A 17,477-nucleotide genomic window follows, 5' to 3' on the forward strand; every position below is an offset into this window, starting at 1 on the left:
TTAGGATTGACTGGTTTGACTCCTTGCAGTCCAAGGGACTCTCAAGAGTCTTCTCCAACGCCACAATTCAAAAGCATCAATTCTTCGACTCTTAGCCTTCTTTATGGGCCAACTCTCACATCCATACATGACTACTGGAAAAACCATGGCTTTGACTAGACCTTTGTTGGCAAAGTAATGTCTCTGCTTTCTAATATGTTCTCTAGGTTGCCCGTAGCTTTCCTTCCAAGAAGCAAGCGTCTTTTAATTTCATGGCTGCAGTCACCATCTGCAGTGATTTTAGAGCCCAAGAAAATAAAGTCTGTCACTGTTTCCATTGTTTCCCCATCTATTTGCCATGAAGTGATGGGACTGGATGCCATGATCTTAGTTTTCTGAATGTTGAGTTTTAAGCCAGCTTTTTCACTCTCCTCTTTCACTTTCATCAAGAGGCTCTTTAGTTCCTCTTCACTTTCTGCCATAAGGGTGGTGTCATCTCCATAGCAGAGGTTATTGATATTCCTCCCGGCAATCTTGATTCCGGTTTGTGCTTCATCAGTCTGGCATTTCGCATGATGTACTCTGCATATAAGTTAATAAAGCAGGGTGACAATATACAGCCTTGACATACTCCTTTCCCAATTTGGAACCAGTCTGTTGTTCCTTGTCCGGTTCTAACTGTTGCTTCTTGACCTGCATAAGCTTTACCCCGTACCTCATCATGTGAAGGCACTGGGTGGGGGTGGGGAGGAGACCAAACCCTGCCCACAAGGAAGCAGTAATCTGTCTGAGGAGGTGAGACAGGATCTTTGGAACCAGCTGCATTGTGAGAACAGAGCTTTTAGCTGAGTGGGCCAGGGCCCCAGAACTCTTTTTCTTTCTTTTTTAATATTTGTTTAAAATTTTTATGTATTTATTAATGTGGCTACTCTGGGTCTTAGTTGCGGCATGTGGGATCTAGCTTCCTGACCAGGAGTCAAACTCGGGCCCCCTGCACTGGGAGCTCGGAGTCTTAGCCGCCGGGCGACCGGAGAAGTCCCGTGTCGGGACTCTTGAAGACCTGTTCGTCTCCATGGGCTTGGTTTCCGAGGCTGGGTGCAAGGTGGAGTTAGACAGATCCCTGTTTGCATCCTGTCTCTGCTTTTTCTGAGCTGGAAGATTTCTGGCAAATACTAGAACTTTTTTTGAGTTAGGTTTTTCACCTACAAAGTGGGAAAAGAATAATACCTACCTCCCAAGTTTAAAAGGATTCAATGAAGTGATGTCTATATTACAGTGTCTGGAGTATACTAGATTCCAGTTAGTGGGAGCTGATGTTAGTATCACGGCCGTCATGGTGGTGGCTGTTGGGACGGCGGTGCAGCTCTCCTGGAGCCTGTCTGGATGTGGGGGCAGCTCCTCCCTTGGGTCATGAGCATGGCTTATATGGGATTTGGGAAAGGGAGAGTGTGGTGAGCAGACTCCGTCAGCGGTGACACCTCAGCCCCCCCATCAAATTCTCCTTTCAAATGTGTGCAGATGCGCTGCGTGACCCTGGCCAAGTTACTTAGCCAGTCTGTGCTTCAGCTTCAGGAATTATAAACTGCTGCTGGTACTGAATTAAAAGGGTTACCTGGAAGATTCAGTCACTGTCTGCCATGGGGGGCGGTGGGGGAGGAGTTCTTATCCAGGCATTTGCTGCTGTTACTATTGCTGTGATTATTCTGCTACAGGAGTGACCCATGTACTCAAAGAAACAAGGGCAAGAGCTGCTAACCCAAGGGTTCCCGGACCTTGCAGCAGGGGTAGGGTGTGGGGCGGAGGTGGGCTGGGGTGTGGACCCCAGTGTGTGGACCTCACCGTGCTGGTGCTGGAGGGCAGCCCAGAAAAGACGGTGAACTTTCTCACCCAACAGCTGCAGGCAGGGTGTCGCCAGATAGAGCATAAATGATAGTTTGCCTCTTGTCCTTTACCCAGTGTTGTCCCTTAATCGGGTCGCTAAGGGTGACAGTTCTACACCAAGTAGAATGGATTTTTGCAAAACTGGTGAAATTCGCTTGTAAGTCTGAATCGCTTGAAAGCACGAAACCACTGGATTCACCAAACCCAACTGCTGGTGAAGTTTTATAATTCATAGTAACAGACAGCCTTTAACTAACCTTTGGACTCTGGGCACTCCAGAGCTCCTGCAGGAACCCAGCAGGAAGTGGAGGCTGCACCCTGCAGCAGACAGGGCTCATTGGACTGGGTGCACCTGCAGGGAAGCTGCCTTTTCTCCAGAGTCCGTGTGCTGTGGGTTGGAATTGGAGGCAGGTGGGCCTCCTGTGGGATTTTGCTTCCACCCTTAAGCTTCAGGTGCCTCGATTATAAAACGGGCTTTGTTGTTACCAAAAATACCTGTGAGGTGCCTAGCTGGTCGTGCCCACTCAAAAACACGGCAGGTGCTGTCACTGTCTTTTGCTGCTGTGGGCCGCAGCCTGAAGGTGGGAACCAGGGCCTCAGCAGCACCTGTATTCCTGCATCAGAGACCCTGGAGCCCTCCCGGACTTGAAATGTTATCTCTGAGAGAAGAAATAATAATTTATCCCATGAGCAAATGGAAAAACTGAGCCCTTGCACGTTTGGGTGGTGTGTCCCACGCCCCACAGTGAGTTCCAGGTGTCCAAACCCCTAACAGTTGTAGGGGGTTTTTTAAACCATCAAGCGTGTGAAGCATTTTGACATTTAGAAAATCACTGTGCTGAGGCTCCAAGCAATTTGGTGGTGTGTATGTTGACTTCCAATTTATAGATAGGAAAACTGAGGCTCAGAAAATTAGGACTTACCTAGGATTGTACCCTGATTTTGTGGCAGAGCTGGGGCTCCAACTCAGACCTCCGGCCTCCAAATCCAGGGTTCACTTCCACTGTGCACTCAGAGTTATCACGTGGGTCTGTGTGATCCTCTCGGCAGTAACTTTTCCCCTCCGAGCAGGTAGATCTGTTAGGGTGACTAGTCATGAGCCAGCAGAGAGAGGGTTAAATTCCTTCCTAAGCAAGGGCAGGTTTTGAGCTGGGCACCTCTAGTGACCCCGTCACTGACCCTCACCCCGGGTCAGGGCACGGGCTGTGGGGGAAGGGAAGGGAAGGAAAGCAGCTCTAAGGGCTGGGTGGGGCCGCTCATCTCCCTTCTTCACTGGACAAAGACAGACAGGTGCCAGTGGCTCTTTTCAGTTTCCATAGACAGTCCCTAAGGTTCCCCTGTGGTGGACGGCCATCCGCAGGGCCTGCCCTCTCAGTCAGGCCCTGGGGCCCCAGCAGTGCTTAGAGACATTGGAAGCCCTGTGATGTGTTCTTGGGTAAGTGGGAGCTGGGCTAGTTTTTCACCTGTAAAGACACCAGTAATAGAGAATGGGACTATCAAATGACCCTTCTGGCTCGATGGGACTTTGGTCCCCGCCTGTCACTCACTGAAGAGAAGAAGGAAGATCTGGGTGGCCCACAGAAGCCAGCATCTCTGAAATAAGTGGTGACTCTGGACACTGGGAAGGCTTCTCCATTCCCTCCTTCTCTCCCCAGGGGGCCCCCACCCCAGTCACCCCCTCTGTTAGCTCAGACCGATGTGAAAGCATTTGTTTGAATTATTGTCCCTGTGTCCTCCCTAGATGGACCTCAGGGAGGTCGAGAGCTGTAGAGTAGACTGCCCAGGGCTGCTCAGCAAGTCGGGGATGGGGAGAGCTGTTCTGGAAGCCAGGCGTCACCCAGCACTTTCCTTGAGCCTGCCACCCCAAGAAGGACAATTGAGGAAAGGATTTCCACGAAAGCAAGGAGCTGACTTAAAGGAAGTGAGCAAAATCTCTTCCTCCATCCCCGCCTTCCTGCCCCCAGCCCCTTGCCCTCCCCACTGAGGAATCCTTAATACACCTGTCTCTGAGTGACAGGGAAAAGCCTTTAATTGTACCTAGAGGCGAGGGGGGCACTGAAGGGAAAGCCTGCTAACTGGTGGGGCAGGTCCCACTCTGTCTGGCTCTGGCCCTTTTAGACACTTCAATTAATGATGTTAATGATGGCTTTGTGCGCAAGAGGCTCTCCAAGGCAGCTGGTCTCCCGGCTGCACGCTCCCGATACCTGGCCAGACCTGAGTCCCCAGTCTGTGAGTCTGTTTTAGGCCTGTCTGCAAGATTAAAGGTGCCATGTAAATTATTAGCAGTTTCATGTTCTCCATCTCTTTTTTTGTGGTAACATACCTATTAATGAAATTGACCGTGTTAATAATTTTTTAATTGCATAGTTTGGAAGCGTTAAGTACGTTTGCATTGTGCAGCTGCCCCTGCTCGTCTATCTCCAGAAGTTTGCCTCCCCCAAACTAAAACTGTACTTGTTAAATAATAACTCCCCCTTAGCCTCTCTCCCCAGCCCCTAATAACCTCTATTTTACTTTCTGTCTCTATAAATTTATCTATTGTAAGTACCTCGTACAAGCAGAATCAAGAAATATTAGTCTTTTTGTTATTTCGCTTAGGCTGGTTACATTCGACATTTTCAAGTTTCCTCCGCATTGTAGCCTATGTCAGATCTCGTTTTTAAGGATGATGTTATTCTTTTCTTATCTGTAGCACGTTTTATTTTATCCATTCACTCTTCCACAGACACTTGGGTTGTTTCCACCTTTTGGCTGCTGTGAATAGTGTTGTACAAGCACGGGTGAGCAGCGTCCCTCCACGGCCCTGCCTCACATCCTTTGGTTGTACACCCAGAAGGAGAATTGCTGGATCATATGGTATTCTATGCTTCAGCTCTTAAGAAACCACCATACTGTTTTCCATAGCAGCTTTAAATTTTACATTCCCACCAGCAATTGTCTGCATCCTTGCCAACACTTCTTTTTTCTTTTTTTTAAATAGTAGCCATCATAATGGGTGTGACGTAGCATCTCACTGTGATTCTCCATCTTTTTAAGGGGAAGTCAGGCCCCAGGAAGCACTAAGGCATGTGCTCCGCATTGCAGAAGCAGCTAGGCCCGGGCCCACATTTCTGGGTCTCTGTCACAGCCTCCATCCTGTACTTCTGCTACGTGCTTGTCCTGTCAAGAGGAGGCAGACGAGGGGAGGGTTTATAGATTAGGAGGTTGGGATTAACGGATACACTCAACTATGTATAAAATAAAGCCAGTAAGAACCTATTGTGTACCACAGAGAACTCTACTCGGTATTTTGTAATGACCTATAAGGGAAAAGAATCTGAAAAAGTGTGTAACTGAATCACGTTGCTGAACACCTGGAACTGACACAACATTGCAAATCAACTATACTTCAGTGAAAAAAAAAAAAAAGTAAAGAAAAAGAGGAAGCAGGTGAGGCCCTTCTCCTACCTTGATCTTCCTGCGGATTGTCAGGGCCCTTTCCCTGCCTTCTGTCATAGGAGCAGAACGGCCCTGGCCCATCAGAAGTGTCTGCAGGGTGAATGACCCTCAGCGAGAGAAGGGAGTTTCAGTGATATTGAGATTTAAAGAGTTGGATTGTTTTAACCCTGGGCATTGGGTAAATTACGGTACAGCCACTGCAGAGATGTCCAACAATTACAAATGACTTCATAACGAATTTTCTTTCTTTTTTGCTACACCTCGTGGCTTGTGGGAGTTTAGATCCCCAACCAGGGATCCAGTGCAGGCCTTCACAGTGAAAGCGCAGAGTCCTAACCACTGGGCTACCATGGAATTCTCTGGAGAGTTCTAAGTACTTTCCAGTTTTTAGTAACGTGAAAGCTTCCTCTGATACACTATTACATGTATATGGAGGGGAATAGTGTAAAACTTTTTTATGAGTTTATTGATGAAAAAGAAAACTAGACAGGGAAAATATTTAATGGAAATATGCCAAAGTGTTATCAGCTGTTATCATTAACCTCTGGATTAATGTGAAGTGGGTGACTAATTTTTTGGTCTTTATGTTATTCTAAATTTTTCAGATTATCTATTGTACAATGAGTACATATTCCTTATATAGTCAGAAAAAAGATTGATATTAAGATGACTGCTGCTATTCATTTGGCACATGTGTTGAGTGGTCTGTGAGGTGTACAGCTCTGCTGAGGCTGATGGTGGGACGCTAAGGTGTGGAGGTGTGAGGACAGAGGGCAAGGAAGGAAGGTCAGGACCCCGGCGAGGTGATCGCTGGGGGAGGTCAGGGAGGGGGGCATCTCTGCGCCCTCCGATGCCGCCCTGAACTCACAACACTAGGGCCCTGGTGTTGAATTATTTGGTGTCTGCATGTGGCATTTGCCTTTGACTTTTCTCCCTTCAGCTGAGCTAGGACCTGCCTGGATCCCTTGACCCCCATCCTGAGAGCAGCAGTGCCCTGCAGAGGTTGAGATCGAGGGGCAGGTGACTCAGCCTCCAGTGGGTGATTCCCCGTGGCTCTTAGTCCCTCAAGCACGTGGAAGGGAAACCAGTGTAATCCAGCGCTTTAAAGAAAGCGCTCGACAGCCGGTCTCTGGGCCCGTGTTTTGCTCACCACTCCCTGGCCATGACCGTTGGCAGTTGTTTAGCCTCCTTAAGGCTTTGTGTCCTCAGTAGTAAAACAGAGATGATGATAGTAACTCTTTCACAGGGCTCAGGAAAGTATTAAAAGAGCTAATGTCTACTGATGGCCTTTAGCTTATTGTGTGCCTGATTCCTGTTGTCTGGTTGAGAGGAAGATTCTGATGCTAGACATCCTGGACGCAAACCACCTCTGTGCCTCAGTTTCTCCATCTGTAAAATGGAGATCATAATACCAGCTATCTCAGCTGGTTATTGTGAAAATGAAAAAAATTACTATAAATAAAAGTGATTCAAATAATACTCACATATAGTAAATACTTAGGAAATGTTAACTGTGATCAGAGGGGTACACACCAGAGTGGCAACCAGTTGTGTGTGGGGGGCACCTGCTAACTCATCTGATTGTCCCAGGAGGCTCATCTCACATCATTCAGTTGTTAAATACTTTGAATGTCACTGCTATTGTTATTACCGACTTGGGCTCCAGATGTCAAGATCCCTATCTTATCCCACCCCTTTGCCAGATTTCTCTTTCTTAGTTGAAATGGTCCTGCTCAGTTTCTAAAGGGTGCTGGTGCTGGAAGTTGGGGTTCCAGGCAGACTGGGGTGCGGGCTGGCTGCTTTGGGGATTGCTTGATGAGCATTTTAGATGAAATTGGAGACTTGAAGCTGTTCTCCTCCACTTGCTCTCCTGCCCTTTTGAGAAGGAGCCAAAGCCAAGAGAAAGCAGTGACTCACAAATATAAAGGGGACCATGAACGTGACGGGCAGGAGAAATCTTCCGCGGCAGTCTTGGCTGCCGGTGGGCCGATGGGGTAGATAATGGGAGAGGAAACGTAGCCTTTGCAGAGAAACAGAACGGAACACTTGGTTCACTGGAAGAATGAATGCTGCTTGAGTGAGAGCCGCTCGGTCGGGGTTTCCGATGATGAGCTTTTCTTTGGGGAGATGATGGTGATTAGGTTTTCTCAAGGTGCAGGTGGGGTCCCACCCAGAAACCCTGCTGTGGGGGAAGCCACAGACCTGAGCAGGGCACCCGAAGGTGAGAGTGCGTCCCAGTGCAGCTCATGGGCCCTGGCCGCTGACTGCGGTGCCGCCAGCCGCTCTGCCCCTCCGTTGTCTGCCCAAGCCGAGGAGCGGGATGCGCAAATCCCTCTGGAAGCCCCTGAACCTTTTCTCAAAGTATATCTTTTTATGGAGCCTTAGGGAGGTAGAGGGGAGAAGGCAATGGCACCCCACTCCAGTCCTCTTGCCTGGAAAATCCCATGGATGGAGGAGCCTAGTGGGCTGCAGTCAATGGGTTGCTAAGAGTCGGATACGACTGAGTGACTTCACTTTCACTTTTCACTTTCATGCATTGGAGAAGGAAATGGCAACCCACTCCAGTGTTCTTGCCTAGAGAATCCCAGGTACGGGGGAGCCTGGTGGGCTGCCGTCTACGGGGTTGTACAGAGTCGGACACGACTGAAGCGACTTAGCAGCAGGGAGGTAGAGGGGCTTCCCTGGTGGCTCAAATGGTAAAGAATCAGCCTGCAATGCAGGAGACTCCTGGGTCAGGAAGATCCCCTGGAGAAGGAAATGGCAACCCGCTTCAGTACTCTTGCCTGGAGAATCCCATGGACAGAGGAGTCTTTGGGGCTATATTGTCCACGGGGTCGAAAGGAGACTGAGCAACTTTCAGTTTTTTACAGGGAGGTATATCCCCGGGGGGAGAGGATGAGGCCACGTGTGTTTTCTGATTATTTGCATGCCAACTTTCTGGGTCAAGAAGGTATCCTGTCAACACTTCCCTGGACATATATTCTCTCTAAGCTTATGATTACCTTCTACTCACAAAGGAGGTATTGGAATCTCTGTTTTGCGTGTGAAGAAACTAAAGTTTTGAGAGACTGAATCTTTCCCCCAAGTTTCCAAAGTGACTTTGGGTTTTTTTGATTAATTCTTCCTTGGCCATGACTCAAGAAACTACTGGAATCCTGTAAGCGGCAAAGACAGTGGCAGCTTGATCTTTGCTGGACCGGATCCTGTTACCTGGGTTAGAGGGAGCCAGGGCACAGCCAGCAGATGAGAAGACATGATCCGGGCATTAGTGAGGGCTGAGTTCAGACGCCTCCGCTGGGCCTTGGGTGGGTCAGGAGAAGGAGAGGCGAGCCCTTGCCCAGTGCCCTCAGCCAGGTGGTGTTCTGGCCCTGTGTGCTCTTTTTCCTCCTGTCCCCGTGATTAACACTAAGGGCTACCCCACAAGGCAGGTCTCTGCAGAGGCCAGGTCGGCCCGGGCCGCGCGCGGGCCCTGGACGGGACCCTGCTTGTGCGAAGGAGCAGACGCGCGTGCCCTCATCCAGGCCCAGGGCCTGGGCCTGGCGCTGGGAGGGGAGGTCAGCACTGCAGCTGCCCCAGCCCTGCGGCCGGGCTGCTCACGGGGCTCGGGAGGGGCTGGAGACAGCCTCAGGTCCCGAAGCAGGAGGGCCCCGGACGAGGGCCTGCAGGAAACACTGCCTACTCCCTCGGCTTCACCCAGGCAGGTGCGGCAGCCCCTTCCTCCTGGGAGTCTCAGCGGCCCTTCCCCGCTGCCTCTTCTGCCTCTGCTGGATCCTCCAGGAAGACGAGGCTCTGGGTGGGAACGGCGCCGCCCGTTTCTCCCAGCTTTTTAAGTCCTTAGGGGGTCAGCTGAATCTTGGCAGCTGCCAAAGCTCTGTCTGGAGCTGGATTTCTGTGCCGGCGATGCAGGGGGCTGCCTCCTCTTACAGGCTAGGACAGGGGCTCCCGGGGGCTCAGCACGCCTCAGTCTAGCTAGTCTCGGCTGCTCTGCGAGGTGATATATTACCTTGGCCAGCCTGGAAACAGCCCAGGGACGGGGTGGTGTTGGCCATTGTCTCCACCTGGTCTGGACTAGACAGGGCCACACCATGGACCTGTTCACCCCCAGGGCCCACAGAGGCTGAAGAGAGGGAGAGAGGCTCGCAGGAAAGCTTTGTTTCAAGCCTGTGGCCAGCCCAGCTCCCAGCTCTGAGTAAACAGCAGAGATAGGATCGGGCGTAGCCAGGAAGGGTGGCAGGGTGCGGCCTGGGAGAAGAATGGCAGGATGTGGCACTGGGCACCGTGCTGGGCACCCACGCCTCGGGCCATTGTTCAGGGCTGCCCGGGGCTCTCAACTCTCAGGGGCCCTGAAAGGAAGTGATGTTCCTCTGGGACCCGTTCCCCTGGCCCTGCCCCTCCCGGCCACATGCTTCCTCCCTGGCAGTGCCCTCTGCACCACCCACACAGGGCCAGCCTGGGGGCGGGGGGTCTCAGTAGAGGGTCAGGTGTGTGCCCAGCAGGGAAGTGTCGTCACTGGCCCTCCTAGGAGGGTCTGCCTTCCTGTAGCCCCGGGTCTGAGTCACCCGTCATGCTCCGATGACTGGAATTTATGTCTATCTTTATCTGTATCTAGATGTGGGGAGGGGCGGGCTGTTGTTATGGAGGGAGGAAGGTCTGAGAGTAAAAAGTCCTTTGATTCCAATCTGGCTGGGCTGCTTGTTGTCTGATTGGGAGAGGAAGTGGCTGGTGATTTGTTTGGGGGTAGAAAGGGGCTTAGTTTGTGTGCACCTTGGGTGGGAGGGGGTCAGAGGGGCTGGAAAAGGGTTGACTGTAGGCAGGAGAAAGAGGAGCTTAGCCCCTGGAGTCTGCCTGGTTGCAGACTCCAGAACTGGGCCCTGTGCCCTCGTCCCTCTGTGGGGGGGCAGGCATCCGCTGCCTTGTCCTGGGCGCTGGATTTGGAGTCAGCTCAGAGACTCAAGACTCTGCGGCATCCAGGGTGGGGCTGGCTTGAGCCCTCTCCCCCTAGGGGCCTTCACTTCTCAAGATGCTCAGGTGAGGTTAAACCCAGGAGAAGGCGGCGGAGGGCCTGTGGGGTAGGTTCCCCGGAAGGGAAGGGAAGGCAGAGCAGGAATGCTGCTCCGTGCCCCAGCTGGTTGAAGGTCCTCTGACTCTATTCCTAAATCAGTATGCCCAAACAAGCCAGGTGAACCTGACTTTTCTGGGCCTCAGTTTCTCATATTTATAAAATATGAGTAAGACTGGGCGAGAGGGAGGAGATTGGGAACATGGAAGCGCTTCTACCCGAGTGAGAGCCCCACCAGGGTGGCCTCTGACCAGGACCTGGGTGGGAACTGGGGGAGGCCAGTAATCCACATCTCCTGAACACCAGAATAGTCTGACTTCTGGGCATCTGGGGAGAGGGGAGGCTGTGACTGCTGACCTTAAAACCTCCTGAAAAATCATGTATATATGATTGAAGCATGGAGCATGCTTTGTAGGGAAGGGGGTAATAAGGGAATTTTTTTTTTTTAAGTCTCTGGAAAAGACTTAAGGGAAGACTCCACACGGTCTTTAAATTCATAACGTTTGGAAAATGTTTCTTACTGTCTCAAGGTAGGAACAAAAGGAAATGGGCTTGCCTTGCTCCTGGGGGATTAGGGTCATTCACAGGAAGAGCTTAGATGCAAGAAAGATGCAGCTGAGGATAACTGGGTGTGGGAGGTGGGGGTGTGGGAAATTAGCCCCAGACAGCAACATCCATCTAACGATGATGATTACAGTAGCTGTCACTTAGGCATTCAGATCTGCCTTGTCCTACGCTGCTGAACTATATTACTCTGAGTGTTGTACAAATGTTTATTGAGCACCTGTATGTACCAGGCACTGTGCTAGACTCTGCGGCTATACTGACGAGCAAAACTAAGCTTATTTTCACAGTGTGGGGTTGGATGGGTTCTCAGGCTACTGGGCCAGTCAGAAATAAAACATGTGAAGGTATCATTATCAATTGTGAAAAGTACTTTGAAGTTGCAAGTTCAGGATGCCAAGAGAATGTAAACAGGCACATCTTATAGGGACTGGAGTGTTAATGGAAGGCTCATCTCCTCATCTTTGGTCTTCCCTTGTGGCCCAGCTGGTAAAGAGTCTGCCTGCAATGCAGGAGACCTAGGTTCGATCTCTGGGTTGGGAAGATCCCCTGAAGAAGGGAAAGGCTACCCACTCCAGAGTTCTGGCCTGGAGAATTCCATGGACTACAGTCCATGGGGTTTCAACGCGGAACAGCATTCCTGCTCTGCCTTCCCTTCCGGGGTTGCAAAGTCGGACACAACTGAGCGGCTTCTCCATAAACCAATGAATCCAGAAAGGGGACCAGTGGAGAGCCAGGGCCAGTGCCTGCAGTGGAGACAGACGCCTGTGGGGATGAAGGGCCCTTTTCTGGGCTGCTAGCAGGATTTGGCAGGTAATGGGGGGTTGGGGAGGGGGGAGTACCATGCCCTGGTGAACAGACTGACACCTCCAAGCTAGCTTAACTGGTCGTGAAGAGCCATTTTCTTTGTTACCAGGCTCTGTGTCAGAAGCTGGGACGGACTGTTGGGAGCCCCCCCCAAAATAAAAACAATCCCAGTGCCCAGTTGGGTGTACTCTTGGGAGTTAAGAGTGGGTAGAAAAGGCCATCAAGGTCAAAGGGAAGAGCTGTCTTAGTGCAGCAGGGTCCAACAGAAATATAATGTGAGCCACACTTATACACGTTTTTCCCTAGCTACAGTAAGAAGTGCAAAAAGAAACAGGTGAAACGAATTTTAGCGATGTGTTTTATTTAACCCTAAAGTGTGCAGACTGTTATATTTGAACCAGCGATCAATAACCAATGAGCTGTTCTGCATTATGTTTTCGTCCTAACCCTTCCAAAACGAGGCTGTAGCTTGCACTCCGCCTGTTTCCACTGGGACCAGCCGCGGTTCAGGTGCTCAGCAGGGGGGTGGCCGGGGCACCGGGCCGCGCGGCCCTGGGGTTCCTTAGGACCGAGCGTCACCTCCTCTGCCTCGGCCTTCAGCGGCGGCGGCGGGGGGAGGGTGGTCCCCAGCGGGACCGCGCTCTGGGGGGCGCTGGGCCGCGTGGGGGAGCACCCTGAGGGTGCCCGGAGGAGAAACCCCCAGGACGCCGGCCCGGGCGGGGCGCGGGGGGCGCGGAGCCGGCCGGGGATCAGAAGCCCGCGGCCCCGCATTGTCCGCCTGTCACACTTCCTTTGGCTTTATTGCCTTTGTCCGACACCCTATTGTCTGATTTCCTTTTGTCCCCCTTTCAGCGCCGCTGTCTTTTATTTTCCAGCCAGCCTGGTTGTTTTCATTTCTTTTGTCTGAAGTTCCTGAGAGGAAGGTTTTATTTTCAGCGGTTTGATTAATTCACAGCTTGAGCCCCGGGTTGTTTGTTATGTAATTGCGGCCCTCGGCTTCAGGATCGCGCCCCTCCCCCGCGCCCCTCCCCGCCCGGGTGGGCCGCGCGCCGGCTTCCTGGCTGCCGGCCGGGCCCGCGCTGGGCGGGACCCAGGCGCACCCCAGAGCCCTGCTGGGCCTCGCGGGGGTCTCTTCTCCTCTCCTCTCTCCTCTCCCTGCAGTGCCCCTCCTGGACCCCACACCAAGCCCCCAGGGCACCTTGCCCTTTGAAAGCGGCAAGAGAGTCTGGTCTGCTCTGGTCTGCAGGATGGCATCAAATCGAGCAGATAGATAACATCTTATTCGACTGGAACGCTTTCCGTTATTTCAAGTGAAATACTGTGCGTGTATACAGCTGTGTACATCTGTCGTATGCAGCTCCTCGCATCATTCCTTACAAGAAGCATTTTGTTATACAGAGGTGATGTAATACACAAATATTATACTGCACCTGCAATTTAACGTGAGGGATGTTTTACTCTATGTAATTTTTGCCCTACATTCCCCTCCTAAAAATGTAATGTCCGTGTAAACGAATTTTTTTAAAGTTTTATTTAACACAGCTTTTCAAACTACTCTGCATCAGAATCACCAGGAGGGCTTGTTAAAACAGATTCATGGCCTCACCCACAGAAATCCTGATTTGTGCCTGACCCATGACTTCACCTTTCAAACTAGCCCCCAGGCTATGCCGGCTGCTTCCCTTTGCTGCATTCCAACCGGCTGTGCTTTAACAAAGGCACCAAGCACTCTTCTGAACACCTTGTAAATATCAATTCGTCACTTCACATTGTCCATTTTACAGATGAGAAAACAGGTATGGAAAGGTTAAGGAACTTGTCCAAGATTCCTCAGCAGCTCCTGCAGTAGCTGAGGCAAGGCCCACGCCTTCTGGGAACCTGCTGTGTGTCCCAGCCGGTCTTGTCTCTGTGACTTTGGAAAGGGAGCAGGTGAGCTCTGGGCATCTGCTGCTTTGGCCTTGAGCCTGGCGTGGCCACCGAGAACGACTCCAGGACCCTGCTCAGCCACTCGGTGACCCCACACGGCACGGTGTCAGCGACAGAAGTGGGAGATTCAGTCTGTGCTTTCATTACACCGGGGATGGCAGAGGCCCAGAGGGGGCCGGACTCTAATTGAGAGACTCTAACCAGATACAAGACAATAGTTCTCGGAAAGCTACTCATCTCTTAGGTCACTTCAACTCACCTCACTTTTGGTAAATAGATAGATGGATTCAGGGAGCAGTTGGAAATAGTTCACTTTTATCTTGCCTCTACTATAAGGAAAACAAAGAACAAGTGTATGGGGTAGTCAATACTTGGTTTCGCTTTAGGGGAGTAGGAGGGAGTGTGAAAGTGAAAGGCGCTCAGTCGTGTCCGACTCTTTGCGACTCCATGGACCGTAGCCCTCCAGGCTCCTCTGTCCATGGGACTCTCCAGGCAAGAATACTGGAGTGGGTTGCCATTCCCTTCTCCAGGGGAACTTCCCAACCCAGGGATTGAACCCAGGTCTCCCTAATTGCAGGTGGATTCTTTACCGTCTGAGCCCCCAGGGAAGCCCCTGGTGAGTGGTGGAGAGGGAAACAATCCGGCCTCTTCATAAAGAGTAACTGCTACTCAATCCCAGTTATTGCCCCAGACTAAATTCAAGAGAGTTCAAGCCCAGATTTTTATGTGCTATCTCTTGATTTTTAAATTTTGATAACTAATTACAAATATGTACTTACACATACACAGACACATACTGTATATATGATCTCGGTTTTACTGGGCTCAGAAACAGCCAGTTAAGTTTCTAGCCTTCTCAGTGGAACCCATCAGCCCACTAGTCCCAACGCTGCAACAAGCAGGGTACAACAGAAGGTGGCCCAGTCTCCTCTAGGCCTTTCTATTTTAAAAAAAAGGCCGGGGCAGAATCTTTTCCAGTCACAGTGAGTTCCAAGTGGAGCTTGCCTTTTGCAAGTGCATACCTGTTTGGGGCTGGAACATCAGTCAACAGCAGTCACTGCCCGGGGGCTCAGGTCCTCCTCCCTGACTCTGCCCCTCCTCCCTCAGGATGTCTATGAGGAGCCCCGGCTCTGCCCAGCTGGTCCTGGATGAAGTTGGCACCATGGTGAACTGTTCTGTCAAGGCAGAGGGGAAGAAGGAGCCCTGTTACGAGGACCCCCAAGGCTCGGCCACTGCAGCTGAATCGCAGCCTGGCGACCCAGCCCGCCCCGCCCAGAATGGTGCTGACCTGCAAGCTCCAGCCCAGGTGCCCAGCACTCTCTTGGGTCCCCTGGGTCAGTGTCCCCAGCCTGCCTCTGCAGCCCCTGTGCGTATGCCCATCCCCCGGGTGGATGGGCCAGGCACCCACCAGGGGCCCCAGGGTCAGTGTCCCAAGCCTGCCTCTGCAGCCCCTGTGCATGTGCCCATCCCCCTGGTGGATGGGCCAGGCACCCACCAGGGGCCCCAGGGTCAGTGTCCCAAGCCTGCCTCTGCAGCCCCTGTGTGTGTGTGCCCATCCCCCGGGTGGATGGGCCAGGCACCCACCAGGGGCCCCTGGGTCAGTGTCCCCAGCCTGCCTCTGCAGCCCCTGTGCGTGTGCCCATCCCCCCAGTGGATGGGCCAGGCACCCACCAGGGGCCCCTGGGTCAGTGTCCCCAGCCTGCCTCTGCAGCCCCTGTGTGTGTGTGCTTATCCCCCCTGGTGGATGGGCCAGGCACCCACCAGGGGCCCCTGGGTCAGTGTTCCCAGCCTGCCTCTGCAGCCCCTGTGTGTGTGTGCTTATCCCCCCTGGTGGATGGGCCAGGCACCCACCAGGGGCCCCTGGGTCAGTGTCCCCAGCCTGCCTCTGCAGCCCCTGTGCGTGTGCCCATCCCCCCAGTGGATGGGCCAGGCACCCACCAGGGGCCCCTGGGTCAGTGTCCCCAGCCTGCCTCTGCAGCCCCTGTGTGTGTGTGCTTATCCCCCCTGGTGGATGGGCCAGGCACCCACCAGGGGCCCCTGGGTCAGTGTTCCCAGCCTGCCTCTGCAGCCCCTGTGTGTGTGTGCTTATCCCCCCTGGTGGATGGGCCAGGCACCCACCAGGGGCCCCTGGGTCAGTGTCCCCAGCCTGCCTCTGCAGCCCCTGTGTGTGTGTGCTTATCCCCCCTGGTGGATGGGCCAGGCACCCACCAGGGGCCCCTGGGTCAGTGTTCCCAGCCTGCCTCTGCAGCCCCTGTGTGTGTGTGCTTATCCCCCTGGTGGATGGGCCAGGCACCCACCAGGGGCCCCTGGGTCAGTGTTCCCAGCCTGCCTCTGCAGCCCCTGTGTGTGTGTGCTTATCCCCCCTGGTGGATGGGCCAGGCACCCACCAGGGGCCCCTGGGTCAGTGTCCCCAGCCTGCCTCTGCAGCCCCTGTGCGTGTGCCCATCCCCCCAGTGGATGGGCCAGGCACCCACCAGGGGCCCCTGGGTCAGTGTCCCCAGCCTGCCTCTGCAGCCCCTGTGTGTGTGTGCTTATCCCCCCTGGTGGATGGGCCAGGCACCCACCAGGGGCCCCTGGGTCAGTGTTCCCAGCCTGCCTCTGCAGCCCCTGTGTGTGTGTGCTTATCCCCCCTGGTGGATGGGCCAGGCACCCACCAGGGGCCCCTGGGTCAGTGTCCCCAGCCTGCCTCTGCAGCCCCTGTGTGTGTGTGCTTATCCCCCCTGGTGGATGGGCCAGGCACCCACCAGGGGCCCCTGGGTCAGTGTTCCCAGCCTGCCTCTGCAGCCCCTGTGTGTGTGTGCTTATCCCCCTGGTAGATAGGCCAGGCACCCACCAGGGGCCCCTGGGTCAGTGTCCCCAGCCTGCCTCTGCAGCCCCTGTGTGTGTGTGCTTATCCCCCTGGTGGATGGGCCAGGCACCCACCAGGGGCCCCTGGGTCAGTGTCCCCAGCCTGCCTCTGCAGCCCCTGTGTGTGTGTGCTTATCCCCCTGGTGGATGGGCCAGGCACCCACCAGGGGCCCCTGGGTCAGTGTCCCCAGCCTGCCTCTGCAGCCCCTGTGTGTGTGTGCTTATCCCCCTGGTGGATGGGCCAGGCACCCACCAGGGGCCCCTGGGTCAGTGTCCCCAGCCTGCCTCTGCAGCCCCTGTGTGTGTGTGCTTATCCCCCTGGTGGATGGGCCAGGCACCCACCAGGGGCCCCTGGGTCAGTGTCCCCAGCCTGCCTCTGCAGCCCCTGTGTGCGTGTGCCCATCCCCCCGGTGGATGGGCCAGGCACCCACCAGCCTAGCAGGGGACAGGGGCAGGTAGACGGGTGGGTGGGTGGGGCAGGCTACCTGTCTGAGCAGGACCTGGACTCACTCCTGCCCGCACTCACCTGATATTAACTGCTCGCCTCTGTGTGACCGGTCCTTATCCTCGAGGACTAGTTGAGGAATAAGATGCACGCGTTTACTGTCTGGCTTAAGGATCATCTACTAGCTTTGTCTAGTAGTAGAAATCTACTTTCGAGTCTACTGCTGACTCGAGAAAATCAGTCTTATTACCCAAACCAGAGTTTAAATCACTGTTAAAGACAATATGATTCCTCATCCTTAAAATGAAGGAGCTGAACTATATGAGTGGCAATGATTCTTTCAGCTCTTAGAAATTCCATGATTCCATTTAAGAGACGTAAAAGGAAATATGTAATCAAAGGCAAATGAAAAAATAAATAAAATTTTTAAAAAAAGGCAAATGAGTGAAAATGAGGAGAGTTTTAGGGCTCTGAGGAAGGATCCAGCCAGGAGGAGTAGGCAAAAGGGGGCTGGAAGTAGGGGTAGTGAAT

General features: G+C 53.2%; 1 protein-coding gene across 3 annotated transcripts in view; it reads left to right on the top strand.

Annotated features, from left to right (window-relative positions):
- SOX13 (SRY-box transcription factor 13) overlaps nucleotides 1-17,477 on the top strand; it is a 45,844-nt gene that overhangs the window by 16,398 nt on the left and 11,969 nt on the right. For all 3 annotated transcript variants that reach the window (XM_052653748.1, XM_052653749.1, XM_052653750.1), the window contains exon 2: nucleotides 14,762-14,960. In XM_052653748.1, the coding sequence (XP_052509708.1) occupies nucleotides 14,763-14,960 (198 nt within the window). In that variant the 5' untranslated portion in view covers nucleotide 14,762. The remainder of the gene's footprint in view (nucleotides 1-14,761; nucleotides 14,961-17,477) is intronic.

The sequence above is a fragment of the Budorcas taxicolor genome, chromosome 16 (assembly GCF_023091745.1).
Source record: "Budorcas taxicolor isolate Tak-1 chromosome 16, Takin1.1, whole genome shotgun sequence".
Lineage (NCBI taxonomy): Eukaryota > Metazoa > Chordata > Mammalia > Artiodactyla > Bovidae > Budorcas > Budorcas taxicolor.